The 19,050-nt window shown below is 30.1% G+C and overlaps 1 protein-coding gene across 1 annotated transcript; it reads left to right on the top strand.

The window, feature by feature from the left end:
* Positions 1–2,437: 2,437 nt before the first annotated feature.
* LOC107442938 (tubulin alpha chain) lies at positions 2,438–15,528 on the top strand (the record flags this gene model as incomplete). Its single annotated transcript, XM_043056018.2, is given in 4 exon segments — positions 2,438–2,635; positions 3,611–4,144; positions 10,793–11,320; positions 13,461–15,528. Coding segments are annotated over 3 exon segments (1,353 nt in total). The 3' UTR covers positions 13,758–15,528.
* Between the last annotated feature and the right edge of the window lie 3,522 nt (positions 15,529–19,050).

The following is a 19,050-nucleotide window of genomic DNA, read 5'->3' as shown; positions in this document are numbered from 1 at the left end:
AAATACACAGCAATAAAAAATTGACTCCATAATCAGAAACTCTTTTCCCGCTCAATAAATTTACTGTTACTACACGCACATTTAACATTCTATTCAAAATGCCTTCCATAACATTCATTCAGCGGAATAAAGGTCACGAAATTCAGTTCTGATACCAACAATTTAAAAATTTCTACAGAAACATTTTGCATAGTAAAACAAAACATTAATCGAGATCAAAACTGTTCTCTTCCCACCTGCAGAAATAAAAATCATTGTGAAATCAAATATCCAACTCCAATATAATCTAGCCTATCAATATGTTTGATTTTTCCCGTAATTCCATTAACATCTCCACGATACCATTAAAAAAATTTCGAACAAAATAGAGAATTACTGATGGCTAACTTTATCGCCCTCCCGACCAATGTCAATATCAATGAATCCACTGTGTGACATTCTAGGATTCGTAATTTATGTTAAATATTGATAGATTCAAATTCCAGCCATTTTGATTTCTTACCAAATTCATTAATTTTTCTTCCAGATTGTTAAAAATGATGTATAAAATTTCTTAAAAATTTCTAGTATGTCTGAACTAGTTAGCTAATTTTAACTATTTTAATATTTGATCTTTCTTAAGAAAGTTTCTTCCATTTAGGAGAAAAGTTATTTTTTCGGGAGCATTTTTTCCACTATTTTAGAAATTTCCATTCACATGTAAGGCAAAGAAAAATAAAGAGCAATTTATTTTCTTCCCATAAACAACATACAAAATTGAGCAAAAATTATGTGCTATTCAGCATGTCTAAAACTTATCTTGCCTACATTCAAAATTATTAGTGGTTTATAGCTCTAAGATTATTTACCTTCCTCAAACCATCACCGTTGAAGCTTCAGTTTCATCAAAATGTGTTATTTGCATTAAGTCACTTTGTCCTTAAATGACTGTAATATCTTTAACTAATAATAATGTGAAGAAAGGTATAAACTAAGAAAGTTTCATTTTCAGGTCAGCAATTGTAATTTTCGTCTTCTGGCTGTCATAAATATATTTTCATGTTAAAGACATTTTTTTTTTAAAGAATTATGATTCCTAGTTTTGTAGAGTGGTCAAAAATAAGATTTTTTTTATTTGAAATTCTAATTTTTTATTTAAAATTTTTTATGCTATATTTAACTATAATGGTGTAGACCAAAAATTTTCTAAACTGCTATCTCTAAGTTATTTAAAATTGTGTTTTTCATTAAAAAGAATTAAGTGTGCAGCGCGCCAAAGAAAGAAGAAAAAAAGTACCTCCGCAAATAACTTTTGATTTAATGATAGGAAGTTCTGTGAGGTAATCTTAAAAGTTTGAGGTGGTAACCTCGAATAAATTTCCCCTTGGCTGCCTGAATTTCCTCCAAAGCTCACCTGAATATAATTAGTCACAACAAATATGGGGAACCAATGAAATTTACAAAAATTATCCGGTGAGATCAGACAATTATTGACCATTGACCAACACTTAAATTTTATTTTATCAAAAAATCTGCATAAGTAAGAAATAAAATCAATATTTATATTGATAATAATAATTAACAACCCCTAGTTATTACCTGTAATATAAATCGATTATTTTATGGATCTTAAAGTATTAAGATTACCATTAGAAAAATAAATAGTTTCAATAATTTTTGAAACATTTTTTAAATATGATATAAATTATAATTATAGTTGCATATAATACAAGTACTGTGCGTGATCTGTTGTCGAATTTAATGTCTCCAATGTCAAAAACGAAATTGCCCCAAGTTTGGTGACTGATTTTGACACTTTTCAACAGGTTTTTGCACGCATCTTGTCAAAAACCCAACCTTGGTCACAGCATATGATCTTTGAAAGGGCTGAGTACTAAATGCGATTTTTAAACCTCATGAATTTATATCTTGAAATGTAATTTTTAAATTGCTTGATTACGAATGGCAATGTGTGATTTTTTAATTGCAAGAAGAGTCACAACGTATGGTTTTAAAAATGTTGAATAGAAGTTGCGGTATATGATTTTTAATCTTGTTAGCAAGAATGTGTGATTTTTAAAATGAGTGAATATGAATCACACGTAAATGTGAATATAAATTATTTTTAAATCATTGGACCTACAGACTATACATGTGTATTGATTTATTTTTGCAATTTGGCAAAAAAAAAAAAAATTTTTTTTTTAAAGGCCACACGTTTAATGAGACTTTATGCACCTTGTGAAATAAACAGTGGTAAAATCTGTATTAGGTCCTGCTGTCATTCCATTATTGCAAGATAATTTGAAAGATTTTCTACATTGCTTCACTTTAAAGATTTTACAATTTCTCACCTTTTTATTAAATTTTTCCTTTTTTCCCCTTAAATTCTAATGCTTTTGTTTTACTTTATTTCTTTTTAAAAATTTAAATTTTGTTATATTTTTCTAATTTGCAGGATGCTCTCTTTAATTTTTGAAGTTTTTATTATTGGATGTGTTAAATATTGCATGATTCTCAAGGCTAACAGAGGACACATTGCATGTCAGCTTGCTTTAGGTCCTTTGGACCTCTTGCTGCCATGCAAGTCTTTCTTTGAACTGTTATGACATAGTTGAATTTAGCATGTAGTAAAGCCTTAATATATGGTGGATAGGTGAGTCCTCCTTTCTAGAGTAAAAAGTTATTTCCTCTAACAAATTTAATTTATTTCCATGATTTAAAATGTGTAATGTGCACTTTTTTCTTCTTTTTTTTTTTTTTTTTTTTTTTTTTTTTTTTTTTTTTTTTTTTTATATGCATTTATTCTTGCACAATTTTACTTTTCTATCTTAATTGTTATTAGATTAACATATTACTTAATCTGAGATAGAACTAACAATTCCTTTATTTCAATTATATTAGCTTTTGTTTGTTTTAGGAAGTCTATTTCTTACCATTACCTTCAAACATTACAAACATTAAATTTTATCATTTGCCTATATCTTAATAAAAATTGAAGGGTGTTTCCAGTTTGGCTGATTTGTTTTAAATAGGCAAAAAAAAAAAAAAGGAATAAATGTTTTTTTATTTAAAGTATGAGTGGAATGATTAATTAGTAACTTTGATAAAAGTTTTATCTGAGATTTATTTTCTGATTTCACGAGGGGAAGAAATAAAATGTAAAGGCATGGAATATAGTAAGCTTAAGTTTCAAAGTGACAATATACTACAGGAAAAACTTTTGCCTGCAAATTTTGTTTCACTTCCATAGATATTTAAAAATTCAGAGGATAGTTAGTTTAAATAAATCACTAAGTTTTAAATGTTGAAAAATTGTTTTCGAAATGTTAAAATCTGAATAAATTATCTAGGATATCTCCCGAAATGCATAATCTTTAGTAATCCTGCAATAACTTGTTTGTATTTTGAAGTTTCTTTTCATTTTTCACTCAAGTTTTTTCCTAAACTCACTTTTGCTATACTTCAAATTTTGAATTACTAATTATTACTATTGAATTAAATTTTGATAAAAGAGAAATTGCTATGAATGATTTTTCGTGCAATGGAACGTCCTCTTGAGTAATACTTAAATTGTTTTTTTAATTTTTTGTCTTCTACATTTTCTTATTTTTCTGTTTATTAAATATAGAACAAGATGAGAGAATGCATCAGTATACACGTTGGTCAAGCTGGGGTACAGATTGGAAATGCCTGTTGGGAACTTTATTGCTTAGAACATGGAATTCAACCTGATGGTCAGATGGCGAGAGATGCTGTCCCCGATGCCTCTGATGACTCTTTCAATACCTTTTTCAGTGATACCGGTAACCAACAATATGTTCCGAGGGCAATTTTTGTGGATTTGGAACCCACCGTCATCGATGAAATTCGAACTGGAGTTTATAGGCATCTCTTTCATCCTGAGCAAATGATAACTGGAAAAGAAGATGCTGCAAACAATTATGCTAGAGGCCATTATACAATAGGCAAAGAGATTATTGATCTTGTACTCGACAGAACTAGGCTACTTGCGGAAAGATGCTCAGGTCTGCAAGGATTTCTGATATTTCATAGTTTTGGAGGAGGGACTGGATCAGGATTTACATCACTGTTGATGGAAAGACTCTCTGTAGATTATGGAAAGAAATCAAAACTGGAATTTGCCATATATCCAGCACCTCAGGTAATTTTGATATTTCTAATAATTTTCTATATTAACTGAAATTTATTTCAATGTAATTACAATTTATTCAAATTTGTTTCTTTACTTAAAATAATATTATGTAATAGATTTTAAATTTCTTTTAACTAAGAATTATTTTTATGAAAAATTATTTTTGTTACTTTGGTGTTGAAGTAAACTAGTATTGACATTATCTTAACAAATTGGGATTTGTATTCTTTAAAATCTATTTTTTAGAAACTGCTGACATGATTTTCTATTTTATGAATTATTCATGATTTTGCAGTTTGTAATGACCTATTTTACTGCTGACCATTAAAATTGCTACACCCGGAAAGTGACTTACCATACTGTAAAAATTTGCATGAAAGATTAATACATGGGTTGATTTTTAGNAAATACCTCCTTATGATTGATTTAAATTTGTTTCAAGTATTTTGTAATAATATTTAATCAGCAATTTAGATAATTTGGTTTTTGCCGGTTTTTACCAGTTTTTGCCGGTTTTTACCAGGTTTTTGCCACTGTCCAGGCAAAAACCCCTTTTTGCCGGCAAAAACTCCAACCCTGCTGCTGACCATTAAAATTGCTACGCCCGGAAAGTGACTTACCATACTGTAAAAATTTGCATGAAAGATTAATACATGGGTTGATTTTTAGCACAATTGTGTAACAACTAGGCAGTAAGAGCAACGCCTATAATACATATAGAAACGGAGGCTTCATAGCAGTTTCCCCATACTCATTTTGCATTTTAGATTTTGAGCATTATTTTTAGCTTAAAAATCGTAATACCTCCTGTAAGAAGAAGGAATGCATGCCCACTCATATTTGACTTTGACAAAGAAAAGATTATGGCCTACTAGGTTTGCAAATTATTTTACTGCATTATTGCTACACACACACACTGGTTAATATTTCTTTACAGTCCACTGACTATGAAACCAAAGGATTCAGAACGGTAGTGCGGAATTTCGTGGGAGATTTAAGTAACTGTCTGCAACTAACATCTATGAAAGCAAACATCTTATTCAGGTAACAAGTACGAAAATATAGTCATTTGCAAAATTTCGAGATTGAGCTGGACCAGTTCAACAAGGTTTGAAACTATATTGACCACCAGCATGACAGCCAAGGCTTTTGCGCTTGTTGCAGTATCACTGACAAAACATGTCACCCTATCACAGACAAGAGCTTATTCAGTGGTGTGATCAAGGACCAACCTAGACGCAGAAGTGCGAGAAAGTCTCAGAGCCAAATAATACTCCAGAAGTTTGTTTTTTTTCTGTTTAGAACTTCTCCTTAAAATAATGTTTGTTTTTTTTTATTTCGTTACAATAATTAAAAAATGAAATTAGTGTATTGTCAAAAAATTTTGACAATTTTTCTTCAACAACAAAGGATAATTCTTTTGGTTTTACGTAATCCTTGAATGAGAACAATATGAGTTAAAAATTATAAGAATCAAAATACGTTGTTTTGATTTATAAAACTGAATTTTTAACTACCCACTCATAAAACTAAGCAATTTGAATTGACAAATAAATAATCTAACTTTTATATTGTCATGTAAAGTTATGTTTGACAGATGGTAACACAGGTGGGCATTGGAGAAAAAAAATTGTTTTATGCAACATAATTATTTTTAATTAGACGAGCAATGCTTGGCGAACAGGTTGCCTGATTTTTCCCAAACCTGTTTGCAGGATGGTGCATATTCTGTGCCTCTGCCTGCCCCTATGAATAGTGACATATCTCTATTCATATGGGTATATAAATGAATGCTGGGTCTGTATGCAGAACCATCAGGGCTACATTGTTTGGTTGCATCATTGAGAACGTACATTGACTTATGGTTCCATCACCTACTGTGTTTATATTGGGTGATAATTGATATGCGAGTTTGTTACCTTTTGTTTGCGTTTCTAGTATTTTAGGCACCAATTGATGTTTTTACATTTCAGAGGCATGCTTCTGTCCAATCTTTGAGTCCTCTTTATTCGACTTACCTTAATATAAAACATGTCCGACAATCTCTAAGGTTAGGACGTTCTCCTTTCTTTTTTTTTCTTTTTTTTTTGAATAATTGAAAATGGATTGTTAATGGTTGCCGAGTGATTGGTTTGCCACTAATTCCCAATTGCCACTGTCAATGAACTGTGGCATATTCTTGAAGTAGATTTGTGTGGCAACCAGGAAAGTGCCATATAATCTCTGCTTAACTCCTTGTCCAGGCAATCACATGGGATTATTTCTGCTAATAGTAGCACCTTTTGGTGCTGATTTTTCAGGATTTATATGTCCTACTTTCATGTAAATTTAAAAACTTTTTGTCTCCACTAAAATGTATATGTACAGTGCGCAAAATAAAAAATGCACCACCCTGAATAACTTTTGATCTAATGATCTGGTTTTCACATTCTAGGACTCAAATCTTAATGGTTTGAGAGGGTGACCTCAAATATGCATATTAAGTGCAGACAATATTTTAAGTTACAAAATTAGACACAAAACGCACTTCGTCTGAATAATCGTACTGCAATTTGGGAGGTCTTGTCCCAATAGTTTGGACAGGAGAACGGTTCAAATTTTAGACCCTTTAATGTTAATTTTACTTTTTACGTATTTCACCATATAACAGGAACTTTTTAAGCAAATTGAAAAGTTTTTGCGCATAATTGTAAAGTTTGTATATCTAAAGATTATGCCAAGCAAAAAAATAACTTTTAGTATAAATTATATAACTAAAAAGTTAGTTTCTTTTACTTAACAATAGTCAAAAAAAATTTTGGAGTAAAATTAGTCGAATAGTTTCTGAGATCTAATTTTAAAGAAGCTGTATTTATTAGATTTCTCGAATTTTTTGACCGATATCTCCCCATTTGTATTTTGTCATGCTAAGTTAAAAAAATTTCGAACAGAAGAAAAATTTATACCGTATATTCCGGCGTATAACGCGCACTTTTAATACAAAAAATAACATTGGAATTTACGGGTGCGCGGTATACGCCGAATATAAAAAATTATAGATTAAAAAAATTTAAATATAGAAAAATACTTTTATTTTAAAGAAATAACATACCTTTACCTATATACTTTATTGATTTTCGTTATTACATAAAACATAAATAGTTCATTATATTCCCCTTCCCCCCTTATCCTCTACGTGCCTTTGGGCACTTAAGGCCTCTAGCATATCCCTCCTGTCTCTAGCAATAGATCTTGCTTCCTCCCAGCCAGATATTCCACATTCTTTTAATTCTCCCAAAAGCATGCGCTGGATGGTAAGTCTGGGTCTTCCTCTTGTTCTTTTACCATCAGGGGCCCATGTAAGCGCAACAGATGTAATTTTTTCTTTGGGCATTCTAAGGATATGTCCGAGCCAGCCCCATCTTTGTTTTTTAATTTCATCTTCTATTGTTTTTATTTTAGCTTTCTTTAATAGATTTTGATTTGATACTTCTTTGTAAGGCCAGAAAATTTTAAAAATAAATCTTAAACATTTGTTTTGAAAGGTTTCTAATTTTTGTATTTCGATCTTAGTCTGTTTCCAGGTTTCTGCGCCATATAATNTTTTTTTTCGAATAATTTTTTTCCCCTTCAGTGATATCTGGTGGATCCCATGCATTTCACGAAAAATAGGGAGTTTGCTACGTAATCATTCACGCGGACTTAATGTCGTACCCACGTTATGACTTGCGCATGCGCGCACATTTGAAACCGAAACCCGAGTGCTCTAATTCGGATAGAGAATATCAGATCGTTATTAAATGTTTTTCTTTTTAATTTATTTTAATTTTGTTCTTGTTTATTTCATTTTACTTCTAACACTTTTTTTGACGTAGGGGGTAAGAGTACTTTTGTTCTGAGTTCAGGGTCAAGTTGAATTCACTCGGTGATGTGGGAAAGTACTGATTATTTTGATTTACGCCCGTTTCTTTTTGGGTTTTTTTTAACGCTAAAACTGTTTCAATAATATCATTGATTGAATATGAATTTTTTGAGTGCTTGAAAATCTTTGTTAAGTGCTTGAAAAGTTTTTAAAAAGTGCTTATTTTTGATTAAAAGATTTGGCTATGCACCCTGAATGGTGTCAATCCGTCCGGAATAACTGCCATATCGGTGTTACATTCTTTAAAAAAAAAAAAAATTCGTATTATCTGTAAGGTGGGACCTGAACATGTCCCACACTAAAAGGCTTTCTGGTTTTCTTACGCAACCAGGACAGATTTGCCAGACATTTTTTACCCACAAAATTTCAAAAAAGTATTAGAAATTACAGGTACGCTTTATACGCCGGGGCACGTTATGCGTCGGAATATACGGTACCTAACAATTCTTGACTTTTATTAAATAATCTAATAAATATTTACTAAATTAATTTTAGCTTGGAATTATCTTCGGACAAACAAATTTTATAATTGTGTGCAAAATTTTTTCACTTCACCCAAAATATTCTTGATATAGTAAAGTACGTCAAAGTAAAATTAAGGTTCTAAAATTTTGATCTCTCCCTTGAACAAATTATGGGGACCATATTCTCTGGACTGTGGCTACTATGGGAGTTTGTGATTCAAATCTGTTGATAAAAAGGTGTGTTTATTCAGTGAAAGTACATTTTGTGCCTGATTTTGTAACTTAAAATATAGTTTGCCCTAATTAACATATTTGAAGTCATCCTCTTGAACCTTTAAGAATGACTCCTAAAACATGAGAATTGAATCATTTAGATCAAAGGTTATTCACGATGGATCGTTTCTTGTTTAGCACACTGTACAATAAATAACATTCCGCTAATCATATTTCCTCCCAGTTTAGAAATTTTAATAACTACTAATGATGTGATTTTTGTAAAGTAAAAAGATGGTACCCAAATTTCTTCTAAACAGGCCCTTGTAAATAGTTATCCCAATATTTCTGATATAAAATATTTTGTCCTAATTTTTTACTTTTTGTCCAGGTATTTGTTGATTGTCATATATGTTCAGAACATAAATTGCAATGAGAGTTTCGAAATAATTTATTTGAAGATTTTAATTTCTTATTCAACATGTTTTTTGTTTTAATTTATAATGCTAGTAAATGTAGCAGATGTAAATGAACTAAGTTTTGTCTTCTTCAGACGCTTCCTTTATTCGTCCGAAATGAATATTCTGCATACAGCAGTATAGGCTAAATACCAAATATTTATATGTTGCATTGCTAACTTTGTAGCTGCAATTACTGTTTATTTTTTAAATTTTAATTTTTTTAATTATAATTTTACAGTGTTGAGCATAATCTTCTATGTTTTTACAATTTAAAAACTCCTTAAAAAAGTTTTTTTGCAATAACAGACCCTATTTGCACAAATTCACAAAAGCGGACCCTGGTTGAAAGAATGCAACTTAACGTTTATTTCACATTCACAAATTACGAGTAATTTTTTCACAATTTTACAAAAATGGACCTTTTACAAAATGTCTGGACAGACTGGTAGAGTTTTGAATGTTCACAATTATTTTTCATCTTTCATTTGATTTTACAAGACTTGGTTCTAATAAACAATGCAGTAATCAAAATATATAATTTTTAAATGGTGCAGGATGTTGACTCAATCTGTTGACTTATCGTTTCCTTCCATTACTTGTTTGAAATATATATTTTTTATTTTATCTTTAATATTCATTCTGACATGACATTAAGATTCATAAATCGGAGTTTTCTCACCAAAAGGGCAATGTTGCAAGTTTGTATCATTCCGCCGCCAAGGCCCTTTTTGATTTTCTCTTCATATTTTATTTGTTATTTTGCTATTAATGATATAAAAAGATTCTGAACAACTCAGTCAATGCTCTGATTAATTTGTAATTATGAGAAAATGGCAACAGCGATTCGGCTGCAATTAATTAATTTAGCTGTTATGCTAAATTGATAATTGTTTGCTCTAAGGTATTTAAGCTTAACAAAATGTTTAAAGTGTAAATATTTTTCTATTCAAAGATAAATTTGTATTAAAATATAATCGACATGAATTTTTTTTTTTATGACGAAATTTTTGTTTTTTTTCTATGAAAATATTCATCAGCGTAGGTTTCACGGGGGTGATCCATGAAGATAAAAAGAGGATGAAAGAATTAGCTTTGTTGCTTACGATAAAGTCTTCATTCTAAATACAGGAGGTTATTTAAGAATTGCTATTTTTATAAAGTTCCCGATTTTTTTCCCCCATCGAAACCACCTCCTCAAGGAAGTGAATATCCAAATTTTTGTTAAATCTATGTTAAAAATGCTCTTAAATTTATCATTGGTATATTATAATAAGCTAGTAGGGTCTATGGTACCGAGAATGCTTTTTTGTGTTTTTGGACCAAAGTGATCTTGGGTACAGTGAAATAAGTAAAATTTAGAAGTTCTATTCTCATAATTTGAAAGAAAATAAGGAAATTTGCATTTATTTGTTTTGAGTTTATTTTTAGAATATTATTTATTACTGATTTACTTAGGGCCATATAATAGTTCTCATGAAACAGATATTTTTTTTTATTAAATGATTTAATTTTTGATCTCCGGTAAAGAAAATTTTATCTCAAAACACCTTGACTGCATCACTCAAGTGATTTCAGTTTTATCAATATTTAATTTGCCTTTGTTTATATCTATTTTTAGGTATCTACGGCTGTCGTTGAACCTTACAATTCAATCCTCACAACCCATACCACCCTGGAGCATTCAGACTGTGCTTTCATGGTAGACAATGAGGCTATTTTCGATCTTTGCACCAGAAACTTGGATATAGAACGCCCTACGTATACAAATCTAAATAGAATGATTGGTCAAGTAGTGTCTTCAATTACTGCTTCCTTAAGGTTTGATGGTGCTTTGAATGTAGATCTAACTGAATTCCAAACAAATTTGGTCCCATATCCTCGTATCCACTTCCCTCTTGTATCTTATGCTCCTGTGATGTCAGCTGAGAAGGCATATCATGAGCAACTGACTGTTGGAGAAATAACCAACTCTTGTTTTGAACCATCTAATCAGATGGTTAAGTGCGACACACGACATGGAAAATACATGGCATGTTGTCTTCTCTACAGAGGTGATGTCGTGCCTAAGGATGTTAATGCAGCCATTGTGTCCATCAAAACAAAACGTTCAATTCAGTTTGTTGATTGGTGTCCTACAGGTTTCAAGGTTAGTTTTTTATTTTTCGGTTAGTATTTTAATTTTGTGTATTTGAATTGATAACAAAATGGTATTGAAGCATGAATCCTTATAGAAGTCAATTTGTTATGTAATAAAATGTTTATTTAAGGTATTGGATTTTTGAAATTAAATAGATTTTTATATTTCTTCATGGCTATACTCCAAATAATTTCCTTAAGTAAAAGAAAATATACTTAGATTTTTTCCCTAGGAAGTAAAACAAAGTATAACCAGTTTTTAGGGAAGTTTTTCAAAATTTAATTTTTTTCTTAATTTTGTGTAAATGCTTACTGTTTTGCATGATGTTGAATTTTGATCTCACGTGTTTTTTTTTTTTAGTAAAAATTATTTTTGTAATTATAAAATATCTATATGTATGTGAGTGGTTTAAATATAATTGTCATAAATTTAAAGAAAAGTTCATTTTCCTTGACAATATTTATAGTTTTAAAAAATTTTATTTTGCTTAGAATCACTCTGTATTTAAGTTATTAAGAGGACGTTGTAAGCGTTAGTAATGTTTAGTGAAAAGTAAAATCAGGTAAACCTAGAATTTACCATAAAGTTTAAAGTACTACTGAAAATGTTTCGAAATAAAACATTATTGCAGAATAAGTGCTCTTCTGTGTTATCCTGCCATAATTTGTTGTCCTTCAGATTTTTTTTTTTTAAAAAAAGCTTTTCAAATTTAATGATTTTCATGACCTCATTTTTTCTACATTTTAAATTACTGATGTTTGTTTTGGTGGGTTTCAGTTGCAATTTAACATTCTCTTTAGAATGTAGTATTATAGTCAATTCTTAAGCTTTTTTTTTAATGAAAACATGTGCTTTGCTTGTTTTAAGAGTTTTGGGGCTCTAGTAGCTAAATAAAAACATGTAATGCTAGTAATTAAAAATTTATTATTAAATATTGTTTAAAAATACATTTGAATATTTTAAACTAATATATAGATGTTTTACTGTGATTTTACCTTTACATTAGAGCACAGAAAACCACAGAGAAATATATTTTATTAAATTTCTGTAATTTGGTTAGATTTTATATTTTAAAAATTTTAATTCAAAAATAAATACTGGCATTTTTGTTTGTTTTTTTACCTTTTTAAAGCTCAATAATTCTAATCATATACTTAGCCATCATTGTCTAATGCTACATACTTTTGTTAGTTAATATATTTACATTGAAAATCAAATTAGTGATTTACTTGTGGGAGAAATCTTAGGTGTTTTGCTTGAAAAGTCTTTAAAGAGTTTGTTGGCTTATATCCAAAATTTAAAGTTGTTCTAATAACAAATTAAAAATTTATTGTGAAAGCATTTTTTCTGCTTTGAAATAATTAATACATTTGTTCATTTTTGCATATTTTAATTTATAAGGGCTAAAGAATGTACAAATTTATATGTTATGAATTGCATAAATTTATTAAACTTGTAATAAATTTATCAAACTTTTTTGCTATATATACCGTAAAATCAATGATTTGCAACATTTAGGCTGATTTTTATTTATTTCTTCTGTCTAAATTTTAAAATATTCAAAATAAAAACATAAAAATAGAAAGACGATTTAAAGAATATTTCCGCCCCGCAGTGTACTGATCGTTAAGACGCGGTTCCTAGCAGATCACTGAAGTCAAGCATAAGGCTGCGGGTGGGTGACCACTTGGATCACTCTGCGTAGGGACCGAGGTTGTGCAGTATTGGTCCTCATTAAACTGTTCTACCGTAAAGTGCTCGACTTTGCGTGCAGGTCGTCGGGCTACCGAAGCGGGGGCGCCATCCCCTCTGCAGAGGACCAAAATTGTAATGGCATATCTTCGGATCACCCTCTGGGATGTTTTCAAAACCGTCGCCAATAACCCATTGTGCAGCTCTAGTGCGACGTAAATAAACAACAACAAAGAATATTTCCATCTGTGATTTCATATATATTTTTACTTAAGTACTTCACAGAAGTACAAGGCAATTTTTTTTGTTGTCATTTATAAGTTTTCAATTTGCATTATATCAATCAGTAGCAAAAATTTTCTATGAGCAGTTTGAAGTTTTTAATCTGTTTTAAATATTGCGTAAAATGATACCTTGAAAGTTGGTTTTAATATTTTTACCATATATTTGTATTTAGGTTGGCATCAATTATCAACCCCCTACAGCTGTTCCTGGCGGAGACTTGTCAAAAGTTCCTCGAGCTGTTTGCATGTTGTCTAACACTACAGCTATTGCTGAAGCCTGGTCCAGGTTGGATTACAAATTCGATCTTATGTATGCAAAGCGAGCTTTCGTCCATTGGTATGTTGGAGAAGGTATGGAGGAAGGTGAATTTTCTGAAGCAAGAGAAGATCTTGCTGCTCTTGAGAAGGATTATGAAGAAGTTGGTCTTGATTCAACGGATAACTTTGAAGATGAAGGCGAAGAATATTAGAACTAACTAAATTTAAATTTTTTTTAAAAAAGAAAAAATTTGAATCTCATCCATTAATTTTTAAAATTACTAATATGCTGTCAGTAGTGTGGTTTTTATATTTTTTAGTCTGAAGTCTCACATTTTGTTCCATAGATAATAAATAGAAATTAACGTCCTAATTTTTATTTATGCTAATGATTATAATTAACGTAGTTTTTGCTTTTACTGAAAAATCTTTTTTTCATCTTCAAATATTCAAGAATTTTTTATATGATTTCTTTTGGTTATTAAAAGGAGTAGTGAAGGTTTTAATTTTTCTGTAAATAAAGAAAAGCATGCATCACCATTCTTTACTTTCTATTTTGAAACTAGCACGTTAGTTGATCTGCCGTGTTTGATTTTTTTTTCTGTACATCTTCAATTTTTTAAAAAAAAGTTTTTTTTTTTTTTGCTTGAATTAAGATTATTTTACATAAAATAGTTGAGTTATATAAATGTACAATTCAAGTGGTTTAAGAAGTTTGTTTCGTTTCAACTTCCTCTTTGTAATGCTCAATATAATTAATTATATAATTCCAAAACTTGTGCAGCTATTAAAGAAGCAACTGTAAAATTTATGTGCATTGATTATGAAGGGAATCAGCTCAATCATTTCAAATCGAACTTTTTTTTTTAATCTGTATGTTTTTGTAAAAGATTTTAAATTTATTGTAATTGGAAATTAACAAATATTGTAGAATTAAAGTCCACATTTTTTAAAATTATAGTATGGTGATCAGTTTCTTTTAGTTTAATAAAACTTTATTTCTGTTTTTTTTTTTATTTAAAAAAATTTCTTTAAACATCTATATAAAAATCATTCTTATTTAGCTTATTACTTGATAGATAATGAATTTATTATCTTTTACTAAAATTTAATCTAATACTGAAATGAGTTTAAGTGTTCAATTTCTTCATTCAAAATATGTTTCCTCTATCTAAAATCAATTAATATTTTTGAAATCAAAATTACGAATTAAGGAATATAATAAAAATAACACTTGTTGTAGTGAAATCTATTTTATTTCGAACATAAATAAAGAGTATTGCATTTAATTTGATTGTTTATTTTGTGTTGGGTAAATAATTTTGTGTTATAATTAAGTTTTTTATTTTTTAGAAATTTCTGGAATTCTCAATGTGTAGAATATTTTTTGAGTTGGGTAATAATTTGCACTTAATTTTTTTCTGATTTTTTATTCTTTTGAAATTGGTAGCTAATAATTGGGTTATATTTCCAAGTTCTTAGTTATACCTATCTTGTTGTACTTTATGAAGAATATGCACATATGTATTTTATATCTTTTTGGTGCTTTTCAGTACCTTGATTTTATTCTTTTTACTGTGTCATATTTGTTGTGATTGTGTGAATTAAAATTCTGCCATTTTTCTTGGTGTTCATAGATTATTCTCTATAAATTTTTCCATTAACATATTTTTATAGTGTAGTGCATCCTTTTCTTATTTTCTAATAAGAGTATTGTAATGCACACTCCCAAAAATCTGATTGTTAAAAATTTTAAGCTGCTTTCTGGAATAGAATTAGTGCCAAATGCTAAGTAGAAAATGGTTTTTTTATTAGTACAACAATTTTTAGATGAAACTGGTGAACGTTTTTATTTCCATTGCAATATAATATAAAAGTTTTTGCTTTCTTCTCTTGCTGAAAAAATTTAACTTTTGTTATCTTCTATAACTGTAAACATTAGTTGTAATTATAATATTTGAAATAAATTAAAATGACTACCTATGAAGTGTTTGTAATTATTTAAGTAAATTATTAAAGTTGGTAAATTTTAAATATATGGTTTCTTTAAAATTAGATTTCTCAGGAACTGTTTAGCCGATTTTGCTCAAAATTGCATTCTTAAAAATATTGTAAAAACCTGTGTACCTTACAATTCAAAATTTTTTGGACTATTATTTAATAAAATAGTAAAGGGTTGTAAATATTTAGTAAAATTAATTTTTGCATGGAATTTTCTTTCAATCAACCAATTTTATAATTGTGTGCAAGAATGTTGTTAAACTCGCTTAAAACGTTCTTGAAATGTTTCGAAATATGCAAAAAGTAAAATGAAGATTAAGGGGTCCAAACTATGAATCGTTCGCCTGACTATTAGGGCCATATTTGCCACCAGATTGTGGTTATGTCCTGTTTTTTGGGGGGGTCAGAAATCCAAATCTGTTTTTTCTTTAAAAAAAAGTATGTTTTTTCATATAAAATACGTTTTTGTGTCTGATTTCGTAACTTTTAGAGTATCATCTACACCAGTGGTTCCCAAACTTATGACTTTTCTGTACCATTTCTAAATTTTTTGTAATGCTGTGTACCACTAATAAAAAAATTTATTTTGTAGTATAAAAAATTGCACTAACGTTCAAAATCACTATAGCTGTTGACACCACTAATTATTAACTGTTAACTCTACAAAAAATAGCCAATAGAAAAATACGTAATCGTAGATTTTAGTTGCAACTTTGTTTTTAAATAATATTTTTTTAAATTTTCGTTTGTTGCGAGATATTTCGCATAAGAACGCGTACCACACTTTGGGAAGCACTGGTCTACACCAATCAACCATCTTATTTGCGTTCACTCTCTCGAACCATTAAGGTTGAGTCCTAAGAAGATCCGATCATTAGATCAAAAGTTATTTAGGGTGTTCCTTTTTTTTNGCACTGTACATGTTCTTTCTGTTTTGTAGTAAAATTTTCAAAATATAAAAGGTAATGTATGTTGTTTTTTATTCAATTTATAAGTTTCAAAAATTACATTGTTTTTTCTTTCTTCTTAAGTAAACTGTGCATAAATAATCAAATCAATATTTGTTGTGAAACTGACCTAACACTTGCCTATCAAAGCTGAAAAAAAATTATGGGAATCCTGGTTATTTTTGAAGACTCTTGCCTCGTCATATTTAATTTTTTCTTTTTTACTGTTAAGATGGAAATATTTTGATGATTGAGCATATATTAAACGGCAAAATGCCTATAAAAAAAGTGATCTATAAAGGTTTCGCTTTATTAGATTTTATTTTATTTTATAACCGTCGTTGAACAGCCGACCCAAGTTCATGGGTTTACGACTACTTACGTTCAACTCCGTAGCCTTGTAATTTTGAACCAATCCAGAAGACAAGGAACCCCCAGAGGTATTGATTTGTTGTGGGAACATAGAGGACTTTGAGACTCGACAGATTTAACGTGCATCAGTCACCATTTACTACACGGGGAGTCTTCGGCCGGCGAGGATCGAACCCACGACCTCTTGGATATGGGCCCAGCGCCCTACCGACAATTGGTCAATTTGGAACTTCTGTGGATTTTTTTGCTTAACTTTTTAAGGTGCGGTCGATAATTTTATAATCCGCATTTGTCTGTTATATAAATATTTTTTAAAATTTATTCTTTAAACTAACAAAAACCTATTTAGCTTGCATCTGAAAAATTCCCCTAACGTAAGTTGTACTGAAGTAAAGATTTTGTTCAAAAATCTAAAAAACAGGTGTGATACTAAATTACTTTTTTTTAAAGAAGTTAATTGCAAAATTATTTTAAATTGCTGTATTATCATAGATATTCTATATTAATTCAAGAATAACCCTAGAATGGGGTTTCTGATATGGCGAGGTCGAAGTTTTTTGTTTTTTACTTAATTTCAGACATACTTCGGAAAAAAGAAAAAGCATCCATATTCAATTTATTTGAAAATTAAAGGTCCCGCAGTGGACTGATCGTTAAGACACGGTTCCCAGCAGATCACCGAAGTCAAGCATCACTGGTTACGGTCAGTGTGCGGGTGGGTGACCACTTGGATCAGTCTGCGTAGGGACCGAGGGTGTGCGGTATTGGTCCTCGTTAAACTGTGCTACCGTAAAGTGCTCGACTTCGCGCGCAGGTCGTCGGGTTACCAAAGCGGGGGTGCCATCACTTCCGCAGAGGATCAAAATTGTGATGGCATGTCTTCGGATCATCCTTCGGGATGTTTCCCAGACCGTCGCCAATAGCCCACTGTGCAGCTCTAGTGCGACGTAAATTAACAACAACAAAATTAAAGATGATTAAAATCATTGTTAGTTTTTTCTTGCTCCCAGCTCCCCCTAGCGGTTCAGTCACTATCTTTTTCAGATGAGTTTACAAAGAGTATTGTAAAACAGCATCTCAGGTAATTGAATGCGGAGTATTGGTATAGCATCTGTAGCCGTGGTGATTCGAGGGGGGGATAAAGCACTCGCCACCCAATGAAGTGAACTGGGCTCAAGTTCCAGTGACTTCTAGTCGATAAGATTTCCGCATTCGGATCGCACCGATCACAGTGTTGACGTAAAATATCCTCAGAGGTAAATAGATTACGAAGTCTTCTTGCCGTCAGGTTGACCGTAGGGGGTTTTCACACAGTTTACAGAGAAGCCAACTGTTCCGGACACTCCAAAATAATATTTAAAAAAAAAAAAAAACGGTCGATAACTACAAACTAAATTTTGCAAATATTTGACTATTTTTTCTTGTTTTTTTAAAAGGTATAACGTGGTGAATTTTATTAGCCTATAAATTATTTAGATATACAAGTGGATAAAAATCTACTAAATTGAATTTATTAAACCAAGAGTCACAATCAATAAACTACCACTTTAAAATATTTATTTGCTTTCCGGAGCACGTTGGCATCTCTGAGTTTTTAAGAGGTTCCCTTTTCTGGATTTGGTTTAAAATTGCAAATCTATGGAATTGAACTCATAGTGGTAGCTGCAAAAGGTTATAAAATAAAATTATCCGTAAAAATAAAAGTTCAAACTCCCTTATCTGGCTAGTAACGTTTTACTTATGTTTAAGATATTTCAAAGAAGTCCTTGTATTTATGCAAAACATTAATTTTGATGTTATAAATTTTCTTACAAATTTAATGAAAAAGCCGTCTTTTGAGAATAGCGGGGCAAGACTACTTAGTTTACCCGAAACATTAAATTTCTTGTTTTCATTGAGCTTTTAGTAAATGAATAGAATTTTATTCACAAAATTAGTTTATAAATCATTTATATTCATATATGAACTATTATATCATTTATAATTTTAGAGGTTATAACTTGTCATACACTCATCAAGCGAATCTAAGCATGAAAACAGGTAATAGATAAATTAAGATTGATTTATCGAATATTCTGTTTAGAAAATTGTATCCGATTTTGAAATTAAACGACCTGAATAAGAAAGAGAATTCTTTTTTTGCACCAAAATTAGAATCGAAAGGGAAATTACGTCTCTTAAAAAA

This window comes from Parasteatoda tepidariorum, chromosome 6 (genome assembly GCF_043381705.1).
Source record: "Parasteatoda tepidariorum isolate YZ-2023 chromosome 6, CAS_Ptep_4.0, whole genome shotgun sequence".
Taxonomy (NCBI): domain Eukaryota; kingdom Metazoa; phylum Arthropoda; class Arachnida; order Araneae; family Theridiidae; genus Parasteatoda; species Parasteatoda tepidariorum.
This window is presented reverse-complemented; position numbering and strand designations above follow the sequence as displayed.